This window comes from Engystomops pustulosus, chromosome 9 (assembly GCF_040894005.1).
Source record: "Engystomops pustulosus chromosome 9, aEngPut4.maternal, whole genome shotgun sequence".
NCBI lineage: Eukaryota > Metazoa > Chordata > Amphibia > Anura > Leptodactylidae > Engystomops > Engystomops pustulosus.
Window position 1 is genome coordinate 44,202,217 of NC_092419.1, and position 21,977 is coordinate 44,224,193.

General features: G+C 42.9%; 1 protein-coding gene across 1 annotated transcript; it reads left to right on the forward strand.

Annotated features, from left to right (window-relative positions):
* The first annotated feature begins 1,272 nt into the window (after nucleotides 1-1,272).
* On the forward strand, nucleotides 1,273-4,269 carry SLC25A5 (solute carrier family 25 member 5). Its single transcript, XM_072125760.1, has 4 exons — nucleotides 1,273-1,469; nucleotides 2,942-3,428; nucleotides 3,515-3,655; nucleotides 3,756-4,269. Exons 1-4 carry the CDS (start codon nucleotides 1,359-1,361, stop codon nucleotides 3,911-3,913), a joined length of 897 nt encoding a protein of 298 aa, XP_071981861.1. The 5' UTR covers nucleotides 1,273-1,358; the 3' UTR covers nucleotides 3,914-4,269.
* The last annotated feature ends 17,708 nt before the right edge of the window (nucleotides 4,270-21,977 follow it).

Below are 21,977 nucleotides of genomic sequence, written 5' to 3' on the forward strand. Positions count from 1 at the left end.
AAATCTGCCCGTGTTCAGTCACATAGGTGTTAATGGAGCCTGGAGCCCCTCAGACTCATTTGCATAAAGTCTTTCATCCTGGTGGTAGATGTCCTTTGGGGCGCATTCACACGATGTGTTGCGTCGCGTGTTGCGTTTTTGACGCATTCCACTGGCTTCAGCCTTGATCACATGCTAAGGTTACACTTCATTTCCACTGCATCTGCTAAAACGCAATGTAACCCCAGCATGTGATCAAGGCTGAAGCCTGTGGAATGTGTCAAAAAACGCAACACACAACACATCGCTTGAATGTGCCCTCAAACTAACTTATTATCATTTTTTCTTAAATGCCCAGTTTTACTATAAAACACCTGGTCACTGTGCATTCTCTCTATAGGACACGGGTGAGCCAGAAAATTGAAGAAAAAACTTGCCACTTAGTTAATCTTTTATTGTAAGGAGGACACAGCAATCCAAATAATGAAATAATCACATGGACACATTTCTATCCACTGAAAGTAAAAATAGAAGCTTTTATAGCACGACAGCAGAGATCTACAAAACTGTGAGCAATGGATGCAGAAAGTATATTGGAAATTGGATAACTTTTCCTTACACAAACCATATCAAATATTTGCTCAAAGTGGACAATTCCTTTAACTGCGTTACAACAGATCACATTGATGGCGTCTGTCAGGTTTCCGTTATGGCGTCCAAGCATATTATCCCATTGGAGACAGACTTGGCAAGCTCTGTGTAGCGCTGCGATATCTGTGCGCTATATAAATAAAGGAATTATTAAAACTATTATTATTTATGGCGCAATCTGCAACTGAGCCTGAGAACATAACCTTCAGTGCAGATGTGATCCATATTTTACAGACTCTCTGGTGCAGCTTTGTGACCAACCTAATGTGGGATCTCCCATGGTATAAGTACATGGCAGTGTAAGCCTCTTCCATTCACAAGTGTGACCCCCTCCACCAGCCCAGCAGGAGGGAGGTCGCCTCCATGATTACTACGTTGATGGAGGGGAAGGGGGGGGGATTGACTACACATTAACGTCGTCACCTAGCAACTCAAACCTCCCTCACCCCCCACGTCATCACTCCCCAGCCCTATCCGTCCTGTGTGATCAGCCCCTCCCCCTCCGTCCCGCCCCGCTGCGCGGGCGCCGCAAAAGGAGACATTCCTATCTTGTCCTACGTCACATCCCCCCCCTTCTACTTGAACCAATCAGCGTGAGGGCAGCTCGGGCCCCGCCCATCCAGGGCATTACGTACTATAAAAGCCGTCCATTTCCTTGCTGTAGTCCCCAGCCCTCGGAAGCTCCGTGCTGCAGTAAGAGCCACTCGCCTCTCCATCCAGCGATCACCATGACCGACGCAGCTATCTCCTTCGCCAAGGACTTCTTGGCCGGCGGTGTGGCCGCTGCTATATCCAAGACCGCTGTAGCACCCATTGAAAGAGTCAAGCTGCTGCTGCAGGTAAGGACATGCGCCGGAGGCTCCATTCAGTAAAGCGGGAGCCGGTGGGCAGGGTGGGCGCTAGTGATGGGTGCGCGGGTGCTGGGGGTGTATCGACGGGTGACCTGCAGCGCGGGCAGTCGGTGCGGCCTGTGTCATCCCCGGCGCCCTTGACCATAGCTGTGGCTGTAGGGCGGGCACGGCCTGATCTGTACTGGTGGACCGGACTGGTTCTGCCGGTTATTCATACAGACGCACAATCTACATTTGATATAGTTTAACTCTTAAATCGTTAAAAGGTCTCGATCAATGTCGGCCAAGGTCGCAGCAAGGAGATGGCAGTAATCGGCCGGTGTGATCACAGCTCAGGCCGGAGCTTTATAATCCCGTGACTGCAGCATAAGCCAAGGACATGTTCACACACAACATCCCTCCCCACATAGACGCAGCGGCCGCATAGCACAGGCGCGGTGACCGCTGTGTTAAAGCCGCATCACTAAGATAAGGGCTTAGGGTGATGTTCTCACCGGTGCAGCTCCTGGGCCGCCTCAATGACTTGTCCTTCCAGATGGAGGCTGCGGTTGTGTAATGACTTCCCGGGATTCTCGGCTCCTCCCCCTTTCTTTACCACGTGTTAGCGGCCGGCACAATGAATGAGGAGGTCGGCTCCATTTTGAGGCGCGCAGCTCGGCGCCTGCAGAGGAAGCCGGGCCCAGGCCTCATGTTATCACCACTAATGCAAAGTCCTGTGATTTCTAAACGAAATTATGGTTAAACATTGAACCTTTACCCTCCCCAGCCAGCAATATACTCCCTGCATACAGTAATAAGGCAGATGTTACATTGGGCTAAAAATGAGTCCTAAATAAATCCTTTTCATGTAATTTAATTATTTTATTCCAAAATGTATTGACATTTAAATACTCTTGAGGTTTTTATTTTAATTGGCTTAGCAGTTCCAGGGTTTACATTTCATAATGATGTCCAATGTGCACTTCATGTGTTTCCAAAAGTGCAATTTTGAACCATATTGACTATTTTTGGGCTCTTTTTGTAAGAAATAGATCACTAACTGATGCATGTTATCCAGTGACTAATTAAAGGCATTTAGTTTGCAGTGTTGGATTAGGGAGGTAGTTTCCTTTAAGGGGTTGTGCAGGAGATTATAAAGGTTACACAGTAAGTCTGTACCACACCTGACCTTGGGTTGTCTGCTATTGCAGCTTTGTTCTTGAAGGTGTAAGGGCAGAGCTGCAATACCACCCTTGACCTTTAGATGGGTTTTACAAATCCTAGGCAACCCCTTTAAGTATTAACTCTTACTTCTCCACGCCATTAATAGCAAATAATTCCAATTCTAGCTTTTCTTCCATACTTTTGAAAAGTGACTTTCTGTTACTTTTAATTTTGATAAGGTTTCATATCGTTTTGCAAAAATGGACAAATTCATGTAATTTCACAAGTTTTAAAATTATTTATTTTTATCCCTTTAGGTCCAACATGCAAGCAAACAGATCACAGCTGACAAGCAATACAAAGGAATCATGGACTGCGTGGTCCGTATCCCCAAGGAACAAGGTTTCCTGTCCTTCTGGCGTGGTAACCTTGCCAACGTGATCAGATATTTCCCAACCCAGGCCCTGAACTTCGCTTTCAAAGACAAGTACAAGAAGATCTTCCTTGATGGTGTTGACAAGAGGACCCAGTTCTGGCGTTACTTTGCTGGAAACCTGGCATCTGGTGGTGCCGCTGGTGCAACCTCTCTGTGCTTCGTCTACCCACTTGACTTTGCCAGAACACGTCTTGCTGCTGATGTAGGCAAAGCCGGTGCTGATAGAGAATTCAAGGGTCTCGGAGACTGCTTGGTAAAGATCTTCAGATCCGATGGGCTTAAAGGCCTGTACCAGGGCTTCAATGTGTCTGTCCAGGGCATCATCATCTACAGAGCTGCCTATTTTGGAATCTACGACACAGCTAAAGGTGAGGGTCAAGTGTAAGCAATGGTTGGGAGGTCTGTCTGTGAGAATATCTGAATGTCTTACTAATGTGAACCCCTCTTCCTGCAGGTATGCTTCCAGATCCTAAGAACACACACATCATCGTCAGCTGGATGATCGCTCAGACTGTAACAGCCGTGGCAGGTTTCGTCTCCTACCCATTCGACACAGTCCGTCGTCGTATGATGATGCAGTCTGGAAGGAAAGGAAGTAAGTGCACAATTCATTATAAGTCTATCCTCTTCTCATCCTAACAGTAGGGTTATGTTTGCTACAGTGCGGATCGGTAACTCTTCTCTTTTCCTTACAGCTGATATCATGTACACTGGCACCATGGACTGCTGGAGGAAGATTGCACGTGATGAGGGCTCAAAGGCTTTCTTCAAGGGTGCTTGGTCCAACGTGCTGAGAGGAATGGGTGGCGCTTTTGTGCTAGTCTTGTACGATGAGCTGAAGAAGGTCATCTAAACGTGTTCCCATGTCTGTGCCCCGGCATGCTGTAAAATGTAACATACCCTGAGCGTTCATGGACTTTCTATATTTTTTTTTTGTCAAACACACCGTTATTTATAAATTGTAACCAGTAATCTTACTGGTTAATGTTTGGGAACCAATTTGATTACATTCACCAGCTTTCCATATTAACATAAATCATTCCCTTATACCTGGATACTTCCACTGGAGCCTGCAGTGAACAATCTGTAGAGTGCCTATGGTAGTACCTGGGCTGACCTGTTGGGACTCAATGCTCCTTTATTTTTTATTTCAGTCATTCATGTTTTTAAGTAACTTAGGTTGGAGGAAATAAAAAATATGGAACTATCTTTTGTGTGTGTTTAATGACTTTAGGAAATGTTGAACCCAGATCAAAATAGAACCATTTTGCCTCTGACTAATAAACTGGAAGCTTCAAGTGTTAATGAGTTTGGTCTGCTAGTGTAATCCTTATCTCCCTGGGGCTTGGACTTTTGGCCTTTAGATATGAGAATTGGCATGTATAAGTTATCTACATGGTATAATACATTCACCATCGGGGTGAATAGTCGCACTGCATTACACTTCTATACACCCCTTTGTGTGGGCATAATTCACTGCTGTAGTTATCTTCCATAACCCGTTAGGCATCTTAGACATGCAAGCAATAGGAAAATGATGGATCTGTACACTACCTGCAAGATCACTCATCGGACGACTATTGGTGGGTTAGTTCAGTTGTAATGTCCACCCACAACTAGGCACAGTGATGGCTTCCCACATAGCTATTGTATTGGCAAATAGTTTATAGGCCGCATTCACATGGCTGACTGGGGGATGTACATGCAGCAGTACAGTGCCATGCTTGGCATTGATCTGTGCTGTACACCAGGGGGAGGATTAGAGCATGCTCTTTTCCCTGTGTGGCTGTGTAGACACAGTTTTCTATGGAGGGTAACCTCCTTCGCTCAAGCTCAGTGGTATGCCAGCCAGGCATATGCCTGTATGAATTCAGACACCAGTTAGTCAGTGTCACGGGTTTAAAAGATTGGAATATAGGGAAGTGACTTCCTTGAATGTATGATGCCTGAGGCTGTTACTATATATCTATAATTTATATGGTCTGCTCATAGCAACGAAGGCTGTGCACATATTGAGGTAGCCAGGATAATGCATGCATCTATGGCTAGTTTTCTGTAGCTGTGATTGCAAGATGTGGATTAGTACCTGTAGGTTACAAGCACCCCCTGGTATATGCATTACCTGACATGGCACTTTACCAGAGAAATAAGGAAGACTCGCACTGGCACACTGACACCCATATTGAAAAATGGTGCACGTAACTGCTGGACACGGTGTCCTTCTGTTAAGCATAGTGTTTCCTTTCAATAAGGAACTTGCACTTTCTAAATGTATTGCAGTGATTAAATCCTGCTCAGTTGTATTGAAATTGCAGGTGCATCGCACTGATCAGTAGTATGCAGGCACTGCTGTTCTCCATAGTGCCAGCAATAACGGGCATCATCTGTCAGTGTTAGAAACTGGAGACAGGCATGTGCCTTGTTAACAAGCTGCTGAGCTGTAAATATGAAGATGTGTTGGCTGTCCTCCGTTCTTGGACAGGATTAAATCCATTCTGAATACCAGGCATTCTTGTGATGTAAAAGCCTGATGGCATCCATGATGTAAGACCACATGATAGGAGTGCACTGGGCTCCAATGTAACCACTGACTTGTGTGCAACAAGCAACGTTTTATGAAACTTAACGCAAATTTACCACTGGGATGAAGGTTTGTAAAGCAAGCACACTTACACTTCTTGTGCCCTGGTTCTTAAAAAAATAAATAAATACATTTTTCAACTGGAAACCTGCCTAAAGTGTCTTCACAGTGGTAGGTCGACAAAATCATCTTTAATGATTCTTCCCGCTTGAATTATTTTGGTGGCAAGAATAAGACTGTTTGGTCCTAAATTCTAGACCTCCTCAAAAGTGACACTTTTTGTACCCTGGATTACAGTGTGAAGCTGCGGAGTCTTTCTAGACATGAAAATGTTTTATAAAATTAAATTCCCTATGATAATCCACCTAATCTCCACATCAAAGTGCCTGGGATTTGTGGCAAAGTTTGGAACTGACAAAAAAAAACAATTTATCGAATTTTGGCAATTTTGTTACTAGTATTGCATATAGTATAGTGACTATTGCAAAAGTTTGGCATCACCATGTCATTGGCCTAAAGGTATGAGGTCTTCTCACTTCCATCATGTTCCCTTTTTGCATATATGTGCAGACTAGTTAAGGTCTAAATACCTATAAAGCTGAAATGCTAACTGCCCCTTCAGAAATACAACTAAATTAAAGGACATCTACCACCAGGACGAAGAACTGTATGCAAATGAGCCTGAGGGGCCCCTTAGCCTCATTTGCATACATTCTTTCATTAAGATTTTTATGTCATATATAACCATCTTTAAAAAAAAATGGCCATGACTCAATAGCAATATAAATGGAACTTATATTGCCATTTTAGATTCAAGATACATATAACTAATTTATATGAAATTAAGCATCTTCACTATATACATATATGACGAAGAAGAAAACAGGAAACGGTAACAATAGTTGGTAACAGTCGTTTTGTGCAGGAGGACATTCTGTATCACTTGGTTCTCTATAAAGTGAAACTTGCTGAGGCCTACACTCGGCTCGGCATTCCTAGGCCTGCACCTTGCAGACAGCACAGAATAGGATATGACCTCTATGGAGCGCACCGTCACCATTGAGGGTTCGCCCTCATCTTATTGGTTGTGACGGTTACAGCCCAGGAAGTAAGACGTCGTCTGTTAACTCTTTAGTGTGACACAACTTCTAAGGAAATCTCTGCAGCTTACGCCACATGACTCACTGCGGCTGCCTGAAGCAGATCAGCTGCAGAGGTTGTCACTTCTGCTTCACGTGTGCAGAGGCCAAACCTGCCAGAGAAAACGTCTTGACTAAACCTTTACAAAATGACATTAAACCACAAGATAAACAATTGAAATTTCTACACCACATCATTTGGAGTCATGGCAATCAGTCTGTGATAACATCATCAAACAGATCCCCCAAATTCATAAAATGGCTCCTACTAAAACAAGTGGTTAACTCTGTAATACATGCTGGCCTCAAGTTTTCCCGTGCTATTCCTGTAATAATAACTAGGGAGGAATCCTGATCTGCAAAATTTAGTATTCATCAAATATACAAGTGTACTAAAGGGTTAAAGCAAATGCTTTTCAGATGGGGTTCTATAGAACATGGAGTTCTGCCTGTACAGAGGACTGTATAGATGAGATAGATGTGTGAAACACTAGGCATTACTGTGAAAACCGAAAAACTTTTTATTCACAGAGGGCACTTTTGTTTTGTTTTTGGATCTGTGTATTGAATAAAGTCAAGGACCTAGTTCGTTTTATTTTCCAGTACTGCTACCCACTTGGGGTGCTATAATAAAGATCTGAATGTTAATATTTGGCATAGCCTATTATCTTCAGTTCCAGAATAGATGGTCTATGTGTTATACTTTACTGCCCAAAACAGTATGCCAAGTAGAAATTTTTGGTTGAAAGTGGAACAATCTTAAATATGAATGATTGTCCCAAACACATGTAAGGCTGAACTGGATTGTGCAGAATGGACACCTTTTAAATTGGAAGGTCTAAGATCACGTCAGAGTTTGATCAGGGTGCGATCAGGGTTTGGTCAGTGAAAAACGCACATTTTGCATCAGAGTGCAATCAGTTTTCAGTCAGAGTTTGTTCAGTGTCTCAGTTTTTCAAGCGCGTTTTCAATGCAATTTGAATGCAATTTCAATGCTTTTTTCACGCGCAGAAAATGCGCGTGAAATGGACTCAGGACTGAGATCTTTTCTATGGCAATTGATGTGTGAAAAACGCATTGCACTTGCATTGCAATGCGTTTTTGATGCATCTCCATAGACTTGTATGATGCGTTTTTCACTTGCAAAAGTAGAGCATGTCGAGATTTAAAAAAAATGCAAGTCTGAAAAGACCCATTGGTTACAATGGGTCAGAGTGCAATGCAAGTTCTGCGCGTCAAAAGCACGCTCAGAAAACGCGCGTGAAAAACGCAAGTGTGAAAGGGGCCTTAGTCTTTCTTAGGCCACATTTACATAATGCGTTCTCATTGCATCTAAAAGGCACAACAAATGCATCATGCAAGACGCATCCTAAAACACATCAGTATTAATGAAGTATTTTGAGAAACGTTTTTTCCCATGTACTTGCATCCTGTTTTAAAACACAATATAAACATATAATGTGAACGCAGCCTTAGGCTGCATTTACACGAATGTAAGGAGGAAGCATGAACGGCCGCAAGCTACATACATCCCTCATCGACGGCAATGGCTGCACGGAGTGATACTGTGACACTTTGTGGCCTTTCATCTACCCCTCATATTGTGGCCCCTCTCATCTCCCCCTCATATTGTGGACCATCTCACCTACCCTTCATATTGTTGCCTCTCATAATCTCCTCATATTGTGACTTCTCTCATCTCCCCTCATATTGTGACTTCTCTCATCTCCTCCTCTTATTGTGGCCCCTCTCATCTATCCCTTATATTGTGGCCTCCACCATACCCCTCATATTGTGAGCCCCCTCTCATATCCACCCTATCTAGGCCCTTTCTCATATGCCCTTCATATTCTGGGCCCCCTCTTATATCCACTCCCCATTTTGTGGTCTGCTTCACATATCCCCCTATATTGTAGGCCAACTCTTTAAATCCCCTCCATATTGTGGGCCCCCTCTCATATACCACCCCCAAATTGTGGGCCCCTCTCATACATACTCAAACTGTAGCCCCCTCTCATAACCCCCCTATATTGCCCCCTCCCACTTGTCCTCTTTTTCTTGTTTCAAAAAATACTCACCAGGGGAACAGGGACAGGTGAGTTTTAACATTCAGCTCTCCTCTTCTTATGTGCTGTGATGCTGGCAGATGATGACATCATCACAGGATATAGTAGAGCTGGAACGGGTGCAGAGGAGAGCAACCAGGATTATTAGGGGAATGGGGGGAATAGAATACACTGACAGATTACAAAATTTGGGATTATTCAGTTTAGAAAAAAGACGACTGAGGGGAGACCTCATTATAATGTACAAATACCTGAACGGACAGTACAAGGATCTCTCCAAAGATCTTTTTATACCTAGGCCTGTGACCAGGACAAGGGGGCATCCTCTACGCCTACAGGAGAGGCAATTCTACCATCACCATAGACAAAGGTTCTTTACTGTAAGAGCAGTGAGACTGTGGAACTCTCTGCCGCAGGAGGTTGTTATGGCGGACTCTATGTACATGTTCAAGAGAGGCCTGGATGCCTTTCTGGAGAGCAAAAATATCACGGGTTATGGGGATAAAACATTTATTTAATTCTTAAAGGTTGGACTTGACGGACTTGCATCTTTTTCCAGCCTTATTTACTATGATATGATGCAGATAGTTAATAGCACTATCCGTGCACCATGCGGACATAGATAGAATAGAAGTCCCAACATGGGCGCTGGGGGCAAAGTCAGTTGTGGTGGGGGGCCCTCCAACACTCATGAGCGGGGCTAAAAGACATCCTGGCCACCGATGGGTCAGTCCAACCCTAAATGCAATAGCATCTGGGAACAGGAGCTTTAAGCCTAAAGTATAATCTAGGAGTGATACATGAAAAACGGTTCTGATACATTACATATAGGGGAACTGCAACTATAAGATATTTATCTTCAACTAGTTTTCAACAAGTTTCTATTATATATTAATATCCCCTATTGAACCCCTATAAAAGTTTAAGATGTTGTTAAAAGAACTCCCAAGTAGTAGACTGGGTCTCATTTACTAAAACTAGTATATAAAATATGGCATTGCCTATAGCAGCAATCTGTACTCACTATCTGGACTTGGTATTTAGACATATATATATATATATATATATATATATATATAAAATGTATATATAATTGAGATCATAAAGTCCCAGTTTATGAGTGTGAATTACAATCCAATAGAGTGTTACTGGCTGCAGGTACATTTTCCCATGAATGTCACAACCTCAGGGTGTGTGTCTAATCGTATAAGAAGGCAGTGAACTGCAGTGTAATTCATCTGGAAGGCTTGGCTCCTCTGCGTCACACGTGGGCATGTGCCAATGTGCAGCCCTGTTCATGCCCATCCTATCCAGCCACATTTATAGGAATCAGTAACACAACACGTTATGGCGTGTACTACACAAGCACAATACCAGCCCGTGTGTCATTCTGACTTGGAAGGTCATCCTGACAGAGAGGTCGGGTGTTGTAGTGTCAGGGTCCTTATTACTGCTGTCCTGCTGTAGCTGGATTGAAGAGACCTGTTCTACAAGCAGCCTCTAGTCTTGGGCAGGTTTAAACCAGATATTACATAGGTGATACCTGCCCTTCACCAAGAGATTGAGGACACCTTGCTAGGAAGACACATCCCAGAATGTTACATGTAAATTAACTAGTGGGATGGTGTTTTCTTCTTCCTCTGGACAAGTTTAGACTCTTGCTTAAGAGATTTCCTTGCATTTTCAAATTCCTAGAGTTGTAGGAGAACCCGTGCTCGAGGTTTATTTGATGGTATCTGTCTCAAAGTGAATTTGACCACAGATTACTACCACAGTGTGACATCCTGACCACAGTGGAGGTGGTCATTTGAATAAGGATGTCACTAATCAGAGCCTAAATATCTCTACAAGTTCCGTCTCCTTTACATAAATATTGTCTCAACCCACCAAAACTTATAAATAAGTCATAGATTCTCATACAAATCCCACCGGCAACTTGGCCGAAACAAACTATCTTGAACAGGGATACAACTACAGCGTTAGCAGCCGCTAAGGGGCATGCAGTGTAAGGGGGCCCCAGCCATCTACCTGACACACTGAGAAATGGAGGATGTACGTTATTATATACATATTATGCTGTACATTGTACAGCTCAGATGTCACAAATGTCGGGGAGAGGAAGGTACAGCAGAACAACAGGACTAGGAATCTTTCATTTAGTTCCTGCCATCTACTTCCCCCATGTGGTCAGCAGCTACTGGGACTGTAGGAACTGTGTAAATGTATATATCAGTGCTTAAATGTGTGAGTAGAGAGGTAGGGAGCCTTGCCTCCAGGGACGCACCCAGGCCCACGAGGTTAAGGGGGCCCTTGTAGTGTCACTTTCCCATATGAGAAGACTATTACTATAAACCATACATTATAGTCAGGGGGCCCGGCACAGACTTTGCACTGGGGCTTCTAGTTACGCCACTGTCTGCCTCTACACTGATCTTGAACCACCTCTTCTCGATTATGATGAGATGGAACCTATGGTGAACGGAAACAACATTGTTATATCTGAGAACACGCAATCCTTACGATATACAATGCTTTATTGCTTTTTTTTTCTTATTATGTTAATATTATAGGTGACAATGTCAGAGATAATAGAATGGGCTATGTCATGGGGTTTGTCTTCCGATTTGTTTCTGAGAGCTCCATGTAAAAGCAGGCTGACAGGAATGTAGTTATCCATGAGCACGACTCCTGCTTCCAAGGACACAGCTTTATTGACACATCAGCAGTTGTGACTCTGATAGTTACCTTACAAGTGCTGCAACCTTTGTGCGTGGAGCTACCATTCACCACTTAAAGCATTTCTCAGTATGATAAAAAATGATAACACATATGTTTCACTGTTGGGTCCAACTCAAAAAATACATTGGTTGTGAACTGTGCACAGAAAATTACATTAGTTATGTCAAGATCAGGGGCGGACTAAGACTGCCAGGGGCCCTGGGCTGTATAAATATTAGAGCCCCTAGAAGTCTATGAAATTGACTTCCTACATATGGTACTAGAATCAAGCTTGTGGATGATGTCTTCTTTCTGCCTGATTTCAATCTGCGGTTTAAGGCCATATGGGGGATCTTCAAAGGGCCTGAAATGGCTTTGCTCCAGTTTTCTGGTGGACTTCTTTCTAGCACAAACTGCTTGCACAGGTGTTTAAGAAGTTTCTGCACCACAAATGTGTGGCATGCAACCGTTTTGTGGCGCAGCTGCACTAGGAATCATGTGTGAATTAGGGGGTGTTCCGGTGCTCAGAAAAAAAGTGGTGCACTCTGTTGGGCTAGTTTAGGGAGCATGAAATTCATGAAGAACGGGTGCCAGAAATCATGAATCTGGCGCACCCTGCATTATACACAGGCAAGCCATGTGGCGCAGGCGATTCTTAAATACCTGTGCAAGCAGTTTGCCTTAGTAAATATGCCCCACTGTGTGCAAGTAGAACTGCTATATAGCCTGCACCTGAACGAGCATAGGCTTTGGGTAGAGTGTAGGCATGGGGCAGGAACACCCAGTGCCAGCCACTTAGCTACCGGACGCACCCCCTTCACACCCACTTGGCAGGGACGTTGCATAAGGGGTGAAATAGTCACAATTCATGGCTGTGCCCCAAGGCTTGTACACCAGTTTTCAGGCATATAAGCCCTGATAAATCTACCCCAATGTTTATCATAGAAATGTTATAATACGCTAATATTTATTTTAAGCAAAATAGGAAAGGAATTGAGTTAAAAAAAACCTCAGGAATTTAACCCCTTAAGGACTTATGTTTTTTTTTCCCAAAGGAGGTCAGATCCTATTTCCTGTGGATTTTGTCATGTAGATTACAACGGATAGGAAAAGCAGATGCATTTCTGTTGACATGTAGAAAATGTATTATGGATGCCCGTGTAAACCCAAATTTAACCCAAGAATAAAATTCTTAAAAACAGTTTATTCTTAAATCAGATTACGTAATCATGCGTAGTCATATCTCTTGGCTGAATTTCTACTACAAATTTACAGTGTGTTTTGGTATTTTTTCCAAATCTGTTTAATTTCCAAGGTCATTCCCAGGCTCCCACAGGTCATTATGAACCAGAAGCCTTCAGAAGTGAAAGTAGAACACAGAACATTACCCCTGCTAGGCTGCATCACGTTTTAGCCCTCCATTGTAAGGATTTCTGACATGTCCTTGCGGAGGGTTAGGATGTACCGCACAAAGAAAAACACATATGTGGGACATTGCTGTCTGCAATATGCAGGTGCACGCAGTTGATGATCCGAGTTGCCACGATGCAGGTATATATGCAGAATAGAAGAAAAGCACTACTTTAAGAAAATCTACCATCAAAATTCAGCATGATAAACCAGGGACACTTACTCATAGGTGCAGGCATCATGACTGTGGTAATCCTCTTTTTAAATTATGCTAATGAGACCTAGGGCTACCCTAGCCCCTCTGTGTTGTAAATACACAGGCTGTTAGTGTGAAGGAGCACTTCACCCCTCCCAGGAAGTGCAGGGAAAGGGGAAGACTGACAGTTGCTTCTGCATAGTTTAACAACAGTTTGTAAAGCCAGAGGACAAATGGGCTAGGGTAGCACTTCTGGCTCATTAGCATAATTATAAAAGTTGATTTTAGAAGCAGGAAGGCTATGTATAACAAATATTAGAAGATTACCACAGTTCCGCTACCTGGAGTAAGTGTCCCTGGTTTCTCATGCTTGATTTTGATGGTAGATTTCCTTTACGTTTGCAGTGAATCACCAAACATGTGCATGTAAAGGAAGTATCTGATTCACTGCTGTTTTTTCTTCTATCCTGCCGAGGACGTATCCCATTATATACTCCCACAGTGGGATATGTCGTCCTGTGCAGCCCATCACCCCTGAAAACAGACGAAGGAGTAAACACACACAGCAGCCAGTTATTGTCTGCTGCTGATGTGCAGGGTGTATGCTCAGCGGAGGCCGGTGTTGGATGCAATACAGGTGAGCGTATACTTCCATTAGCAGAATGTAGGATGGAAAGACATAGCTTTCCATCCTGTGTTTCTTGCAGAATGGGATGTTTACTGGGTAGATGGACGCGAAAATGACACCCTTATGTCTATGGGTATGCTCAGCTCATCCTTGCATATAATCTGAACGTATCAAAAAAAATGTGGTGTAAATGTACCCTTATACCACACACCTACGTTCACACCTATGGGTCAGTTGTCATTTAAATAAACATCATAAAATTGCTTGTGGATATATGAAGCAGTATTTGTTTGCCTGTAAAGGCTGCACAGCCATCCTCTATGTCTTTATATAGTCTTGCAATGGAAAGCAGTCAGCTTTTACGTTGGCAGGTAGTAGTTTCTGGGGTTTGTAGACCAATATCTGCCTAAGGTCTCTTTCACACTTGCGTTTTTCATGCGCGTGTTCTGCGCATCCTTTAGACGTGCAGAACTTGCATTAAACTCTGACCCATTGTAAGCAACAGGCTTTTTCAGACTTGCATGTTTTTTCAGGCACACACGTGCATTTTTTTTTTAACGTGCATTTAAATCTCAGCATGCTCTACTTTTGCAAGTCACATGTGTGAAAAACGCACCATACAAGTCTATGGAGACGCATCAAAAATGCATTGCACTCTGAGACACATGCAAGTGCAATGTGTTTTTTCATGCATCAATTGCCATAGAAAAGATAGACCTTTTTAGTTTTCCCTGACCAAACCCTGATCAGACTTTGCCATGATCTGCAACGCAAGTGTGAAAGGGGCCTAAGAAGAACCACAAAATTCTTCATTGACTCCTAAAGCACCACCTGAAGGTTAGGACAATATAACAAGGTCAAGCACAACCAGCAGTCCAAGCTAAAACAAGCTGTTCCAGCCTGTCACACTCTGTACTGTAACCCTTGGACTGCCAAAGAATTCTCCCAAAGTATTAACATTCCTTCGCAGAATTTGCTTTAGAAGTGTGAACTCATGGGAGCAGTGCCAAAAGATGGCCACACTCTACACAATGCTGCACAAAAATTGGCAGAGGATGGAATATACTTTGTAATCATTCACCATATTGTCACAGAAGGCAAATATTGTACATGTTCTGAAAGGCAATGACCAGTGTATTGGCCTATATCACATTTATACCGCACATTATTCGCGCTACAATATTGACATGCTGCAAAAAATACATGGTACACTATTTAAATTATTCATGGTCACTACAAGCTCAGCTCCCATTGAAGTGAAGGAGAGATGCACTGGACATCTGGCTGTGTCCTGTGTGTAGCGGCGCTGTAGCCACTAATATGTTTATCCTGGAAAACCCCTTTAATACACCAATATGATTTAACCAGGATCTCTGCACTTAAGTGGATCTATATTTTTCCCCTGTGGATATAATGCTGGTTGTGCTTTTATGTTACACACCATGCTGCATATAATCCAATCAGAGAGAGATTATGTGCTATTTTCTGGTTGCCAGATGATTAGTGGAGTTTTAATACCGCTCTGGCACCTAGATGGAAGTGGTCCACGATAAGCATTAATGGTGTCCTAAATAAAGAAAGCGCAAACTGGAAGTTTTATTTATTAATAAATAATGAAGAATGCATCAAACTATTTTTTAATTATTGTTAAACATTCATTGACACTATGTACAATATGATATGATATGCTTATTCTGCTCTATAACAAGCTGTCTGCAGATAGGGCACTATGGACAGCTGCTCATTTATTTCTGCTCTATAACAATCTTCTTGCAGATATAAGGCACTATGTAAAATCTGCTTAGTTCATACTTTTCTAAAACATGCTGCCTGGAGAAATTATGTATGCAGAGAGGACACTATGTACAATCTGCTCATCTCCTCCTGCTCTATACCATACTGCATGCAGAGAGGAAACTAAGGACAATCTGCTAAACTTCTCTTGCTCTATAACATGCTGCTTGCAGATGCGCCACTATGTTCGTTCATGCCTGCTCTATAACATGCTACCTGCAGATAGGACACTATGGGGCACATTTACTTATCCGTCCGCTCGAGTTCCCCGAAAGTACATTGCCTGTCCGCAATGCACTCTGCCGCGATTCACTAAGATTGTGCGCCCGATATCCTGCATGTGTCGCTTCCCCGCTCAAGTCCGCCGGAGTATACCTTCTTCTTTCTGGCGCATGTAAATGCTTGATCTTGCGATACAATTTAGTCCAAATCAGTCGGATTGTCGGACGTCCTGCCCCCTATTTCTGTCGCATGAAAGCCAGCGCAGCCGTGCCGCAATCCGATCGCATGCGACACAATCCACAGTTAAATACCTGTCCCAGAGGCGCAAATCCCGAAAGCGACGGAAAATCCAACGAAAGCCCTAAGTAAATAAGCCCCTATGTATAATCTACACTGCTTCTCCTACTCTATAACGTGATGCATGCAGATAGGCCCCTGTGCACAATCTGCTAATTTATTCCTGCTCTATAACATGCTGCGTGCAGATAGGACACAATGTTAAGCTCTTTCTGATCTGTAACATGTTGCTTGAAGATAGGACACTATGTACAATCTGCTCTGCAACTCCTGCTCTGTAACATGCTGTCTGCAGATAGGACACTATGTACAATCATCTACTCAGCTCCTCCTTCTATTTAACATGATTCATGCAGATAGAGCACTATGCACAATCTGCTCTATAACATGCTGTCTGCTATGTTATCTGCACAAGGGATGAGAAGTCTGTCTCTTTATAGTGAGCTGGATCTTTAGGTTCCGCTCACTATAATGGGATGACTGTTCTGGCTCCCTATGTTATAACATAGGGAATAGTTTTAACCCATCCCCACTCAAACCCCAAATTAAAAGGGGGCGTGGTCACAGGGGTGGGGCTGAGTGAGCCGTGGGCTCTGAGGTCAGAGCTGATTCCTCTTGTTCACCTGAAAGAGCCGGCTCTTTGTGCTGGCTCGTTCGTGAAACAAAACATCACTTATCTGCACACTATGTACAGATTTTATAAAGTTGACATATGTTACTTTTAGAACCCTCATTCATTGTGTTTATTTTGAGCCTGGTTAATAAATTTGGTATCCTTTTTCCTTGTTGCCTGTAAGTTATGAATATTTATGACTTTTTATTACTGTGATTGTAACCAGTGACTCTGGTTTTTATAGCAATTAAAAATGCATTTCCAAGTAAACATAATCAATAAATTATTAATAAAGCTTATCAATAAATTATTAATAATAATTAATAAAGTTAAAAAATAATAAAAAAAAAATTCAAAATCATAATTTGCCTCCCACATTCAGTTTGTCATAAAGTGCTCTGACCCTCGATCTCTACCTCTCTAGATCTACTTTTACACTCCCTTGCACAGGGGCAGCTGTTTGGAATACGTAATCCAGCACCAAATCATTTTGGAGTTTTTAGGGATTGGCTCCATTCTTGTGTCCCAGCAATGAGGACTCTTGGAGATATTTTCCTACCTGGTCCCTGTGTGATCCCCGATCCGGAATGTCCGATGAGGATGAAGTCTGCCGGGATTCACTACCAGCGTGCGCCCGATATCCTGCATCTGTCGCTTCCCCGCTCAGGTCCGCCGGAGTTCACCTTCTTCTTCCCGGTGCATGTAAGTTGCGACACAATATTAAATGTTCAATTGTTGCGTTGTTCGAAACTGTCGAATCGGCGGTCAGCACGCCCCGATTTGTGTCGCGTGAAAGCTGGCGCGATTGTGACACAATAAGATCACGTATGACGCAATCCCCGGCACGATCCCCGAAAACGCCGGGAAACCCGACGGAAATGTGGCCGCGGGACCTTAGTAAATAAGCCCCAGAATATCATTGTCCTATTGATAAAAACCAAAGTAGAAATCTTTCAATTATAAAGTATCTGGTAGCTTTATTTGATGTGAGACTATATCTCGAGTGACTTACATTAATGATTAAAAATGCTGACACGACTTCACTAATGTATTTCATAGAAAACTGCCCGGTACAATCTTTGCATAGACTTGCACCTAGAATTCTGGATATGACCTTAGTGTAGTGAATGTCACAAGGAAATACAGTAGTGTAGTAATCACATGACACTAGGTCACCCTCCCCGGTGTCTCCAGCTGGACTTCCATTTATGGTCACATCTCTAGTGAGGAAAGGCTTTCTCTAGAACCAGCTCCACCTCTAAGCTTTACTGTCATTCAGATCAGGCAGTGCAATCTAAGGCTAGAATTGCCTGACCTCTAGTGGGGTGATATGAAATGGCATGATCTTAGTGGTGAAAATGACACCAAATTGCACTTTTAAGTGATATATCAAGTGTAGGGTAAACAGCAGAATCCTTAAAGTGCATTACCATTAAAACCATATCTCTCCCCTACCCACATGATATCCCGTTGCACAAAAGTTAACGGAGTAATGGCTGAGTATGTATGTGTATCATTTCTCTATCCATAGTTTTTAACTTAATCTGGGATCTTGTTCTTATGATCACTGGGGGGTCCCACCAATCAGACCCTCAGAGATAAGATACTTATTCCGCCAATAGTTCTAGTAAGATAACTGGGAGAAGGAGCACTAGCCTCAGCAGTTGTATTGTGTTGTAGCCATCTCCCAGTGTTTCCTCTAAGCTTTTGAGTGGGGCACAAGAAATATATTTTAGTGTGCAGAGCCCTAATAATTCACTAATATCCCTGGTAATTCTAAGGTAGACAAATATCTGAATTTAAAGCATAACTAAAACTTCTAAAATGTTGTTGTATTATCTAGGGCTAGGGTATATAATAATAATTCCTTTATTATATATATAGTGCTGCGCAGAGTTTGCCAGATGAGTCCCTGTCCCCTGTGGGCACAATCTAATCAACATACCAGTATGTTTTTGGAGTGTGGGAGGAAACCAGAGGACCCGGAGGAAACCCACACAAACATGGAGAGAACATACGAGCTCTTTGCAGATGTTGACCTGGATGTTACTTGAACCCAGGACCCCAGCACTGCAAGGCTGTAGTTCTAACCACTGAGCCACCATGCTTTATGATTACTATTACTTTCTTAAAGGAAACCTACCACTTAAAAGTGGTAGGTTTTATACACATATACATTGCACCAGCTCAGGGTGAGCTGGTGCCAGAGTATATTTTTGTTAGGGGAACAAAGCCCCTATCGCAGATTTCTAAGTTATATTAACTTATAACTCGGCGCACTACACTTGGGCATGGCGCACCATGCGCGCGCCGGATTCTAAAGTGCTGGAGAGCCGGTGACGTCACCGAGCTCTCCGGCACACGCACGCCTGCGCAACTTAGCACGCCCTGTTTCCCCGTGCTAAGTTGCGCAGGCCGTGCCCAAGTGCGGTGTGCCGAGTTATAAGTTAATATAACTTAGAAATCTGCGATAGGGGCTTTGTTCCCCTAACAAAAATATGCTCTGGCACCAGCTCACCCTGAGCGGGTGCCATGTATATGTGTATAAAACCTACAACATTTGACATATTTGCCCTATTTCGTTCCTTTGCTTCCAGCAATGCCTATTTAAAGAGTTTTGGTTTCAAATATACTTCCTGCATTAATTCCTCATAGTTTTCAGGATCTCCGCTTGCAGTCATCCTACAGAAAGCATCTATGTCTACTTCCTGTGAATAGGCTCGTTAGTATCAGAGAGCTGTGTGATATAAGGAGCCGTGCACATTTCTGTCCACTGCAAATAAACAATAAAGCTTTATATAGCAATGGCAGCAAGCAGAGATCCAGAAAAACATGAGGAATTGATACAGAAAGTATATTGAAATATTGTATAGATTTTCATAATTCAAGAAACAATAATTTGCTGAAATGGGAATATCCCTTTAAGCTCTGCCCTAAATTGCTAAATTTGAGAAGTGTGGTTTACTTGCTTCCACATTGGGCTCAGAAGGGGAAATTAAAGAGAACCTGTCATCAAGAAGGTCTGTTTTTCAATGTGGACAGGTTCTAGTAGTTAATGATGAAAATACTTTTCTCAAAATTGGGATTAATTTTAGTGGTTTATAATATTATATTTTATTTTACTTGGCTCCCTGCCAGTAGCTTCTAGTAAGTCCCCAGAGGGTGAAAGTTCAAAATTCAGTAACCATTGTTCCATCTATTCCTCCCCCATTCCCCTGCAATTCTGGCCCCCACATCCCCCACCCTCTGTCTCTCTCCTCGTAACCCCCTTCCTGCTTACGTCAGCTCACACACCCAGGCAACCTTCGTGCTTGCACAGTGAACTATAGCTTTCTGTCACTTCTACCGATTGCCAATCTGCCGATTGCTAGGCAGTGGGCGGTATTCAACTCATTTGTTTGTGCCCCGCTCATTTCCTAGCTACTGGCCGCAGTACACAACTCATGTGCAATGAAAGGTGAAGAGGTGAAGCCTACCACTAATCTAGCCTACTGGAACCTGTCATCATGAAAAATTACTTTCTTCATGACAGGCTCCCTTTAAGTTCCCAATTCAATGGGAGGAGAATTTATAGCTCTCTGTAGCGCTGTGTAATCTGTGTGCGCTATGTAAATAAAGGAATTATTCATCATTATTATTCTAAACTACTATAAGATCTACAATGGCATAAATTGTACAAAATGACCTATATTAATCAAAACTAGTGCAAACTGCACTGTGAGCAGTTTGCCTGTAGAGTGTGCAGAGTGCACTAGATTCATCAAAACTGATTCGCGGTCTTGATTAATGCGCATGTCAGTAATAAATGGTGCGCAAACTCTGACTAAGCACTAACATGCCCCTATTGGTGCACATTTTTTGTCGGACACAGCTTGCACATGTATGTATAAAGTGTCCGCAATACAAACGCGACACAGATTTCTGCACATAAACGGGTGTTCCGGTGCATAGACAGACCCTGCGCCACATTTATTACCGCAGCTCGACAGCATAGTGTCACACGCTCTGTGTTAAAGGTGCACCAAAAATAGTTGGTTAACTCTGCCGGAGCAGTACAGGGGGCACCAGATTCATAAAGAACGTGTGCCACATTTCACTACACAGGCAAACTGCACATGGTACAGACTGCGCTGTTTTTTAGAATTGTAGGCCAGTGCAGCCGCAACACAAAACTGGCGCAGATACTCTATAAATACATGTGCAAGCAGTTTCCACGTTCTTTTTAGTGTAAAGTCAGACAGAAAACTGGAGCAAACCATTGTATTCAGTTTTTCATATTGCTTCTGTCCTGAGATGTTTTTTACTCCACCTGCTCACTAATTTTAAGTGAACTATTTTTGCAACTTGCTAAATAAAATCCCATTTGATTGATCAGGTGTACAGATGGATGGATGATGAAAATGAGCTCAGTAAGTCACAAAACGTCATTTTGCGACAAGGCTTGATACCTTACCTACACAGTGCTTATAATATCATGTGTGATCTCCTCAAAGGGGTTCTCACTGAAAAATTTGCAAAAGAAAAGTGGTCTTGGTCAGGAAAAAGGGGCTCCTGCTGCCGATGATTCCTGGGTGCTGAAGGGGGCAAAAGGGTGAGTCCCAAGTTGTTGCCGCGGGGGTAGGAATTGCCGGAGCCGATGCACATGAAGCCACCTACTGAGGAGCCATTTTGCCAGTACATTCTCCTAAGTGTAACTCCACCAGATTTAGATTGTTTATTGAAGGAGGACAGAGGTAATGGTGTGACTTTAGTTTTGTAAGTGTAAGATGAGTGATAAAGTATTTTTAGTTAGACAAGTACTTAGAAGAAAGAGTTCTTTTGTTCGCTTCTGTAGGTGTAATTCTGGTATAATTCTGTTTGTGCACTTAGAAGGGTGCAGTGCTAGACTCGGAAGATTAAAGGACATCTACTATCAGTTTGACCAATGGTAGATGTCCATCATTAGATGCCCGTTTCTTTATGCACTAAGTGGAACAGTTTTTCCTATATAAAGAAAGGTCATATAAGCGCAGAAAATAACTTTAAAAATTATTTAAATGAGCCAGAGGCTATCAGACGTCACCTGAGCGCCTCTCGGCTTCCCCGGGTTTTAATTAATTCTGCCCCCTTGCTGTAAGCCTACTTCTGCTCCCAACTAAGGAACTAGTAGCAGGTCGGGGGGTGGGGTGGAATAAATTAAAACCCAGGGAAGCCCATGTCTAATGTCACCTGAGTGCCTCTGGCTCAGGCTCATTTACATATATCTTTTTTTTA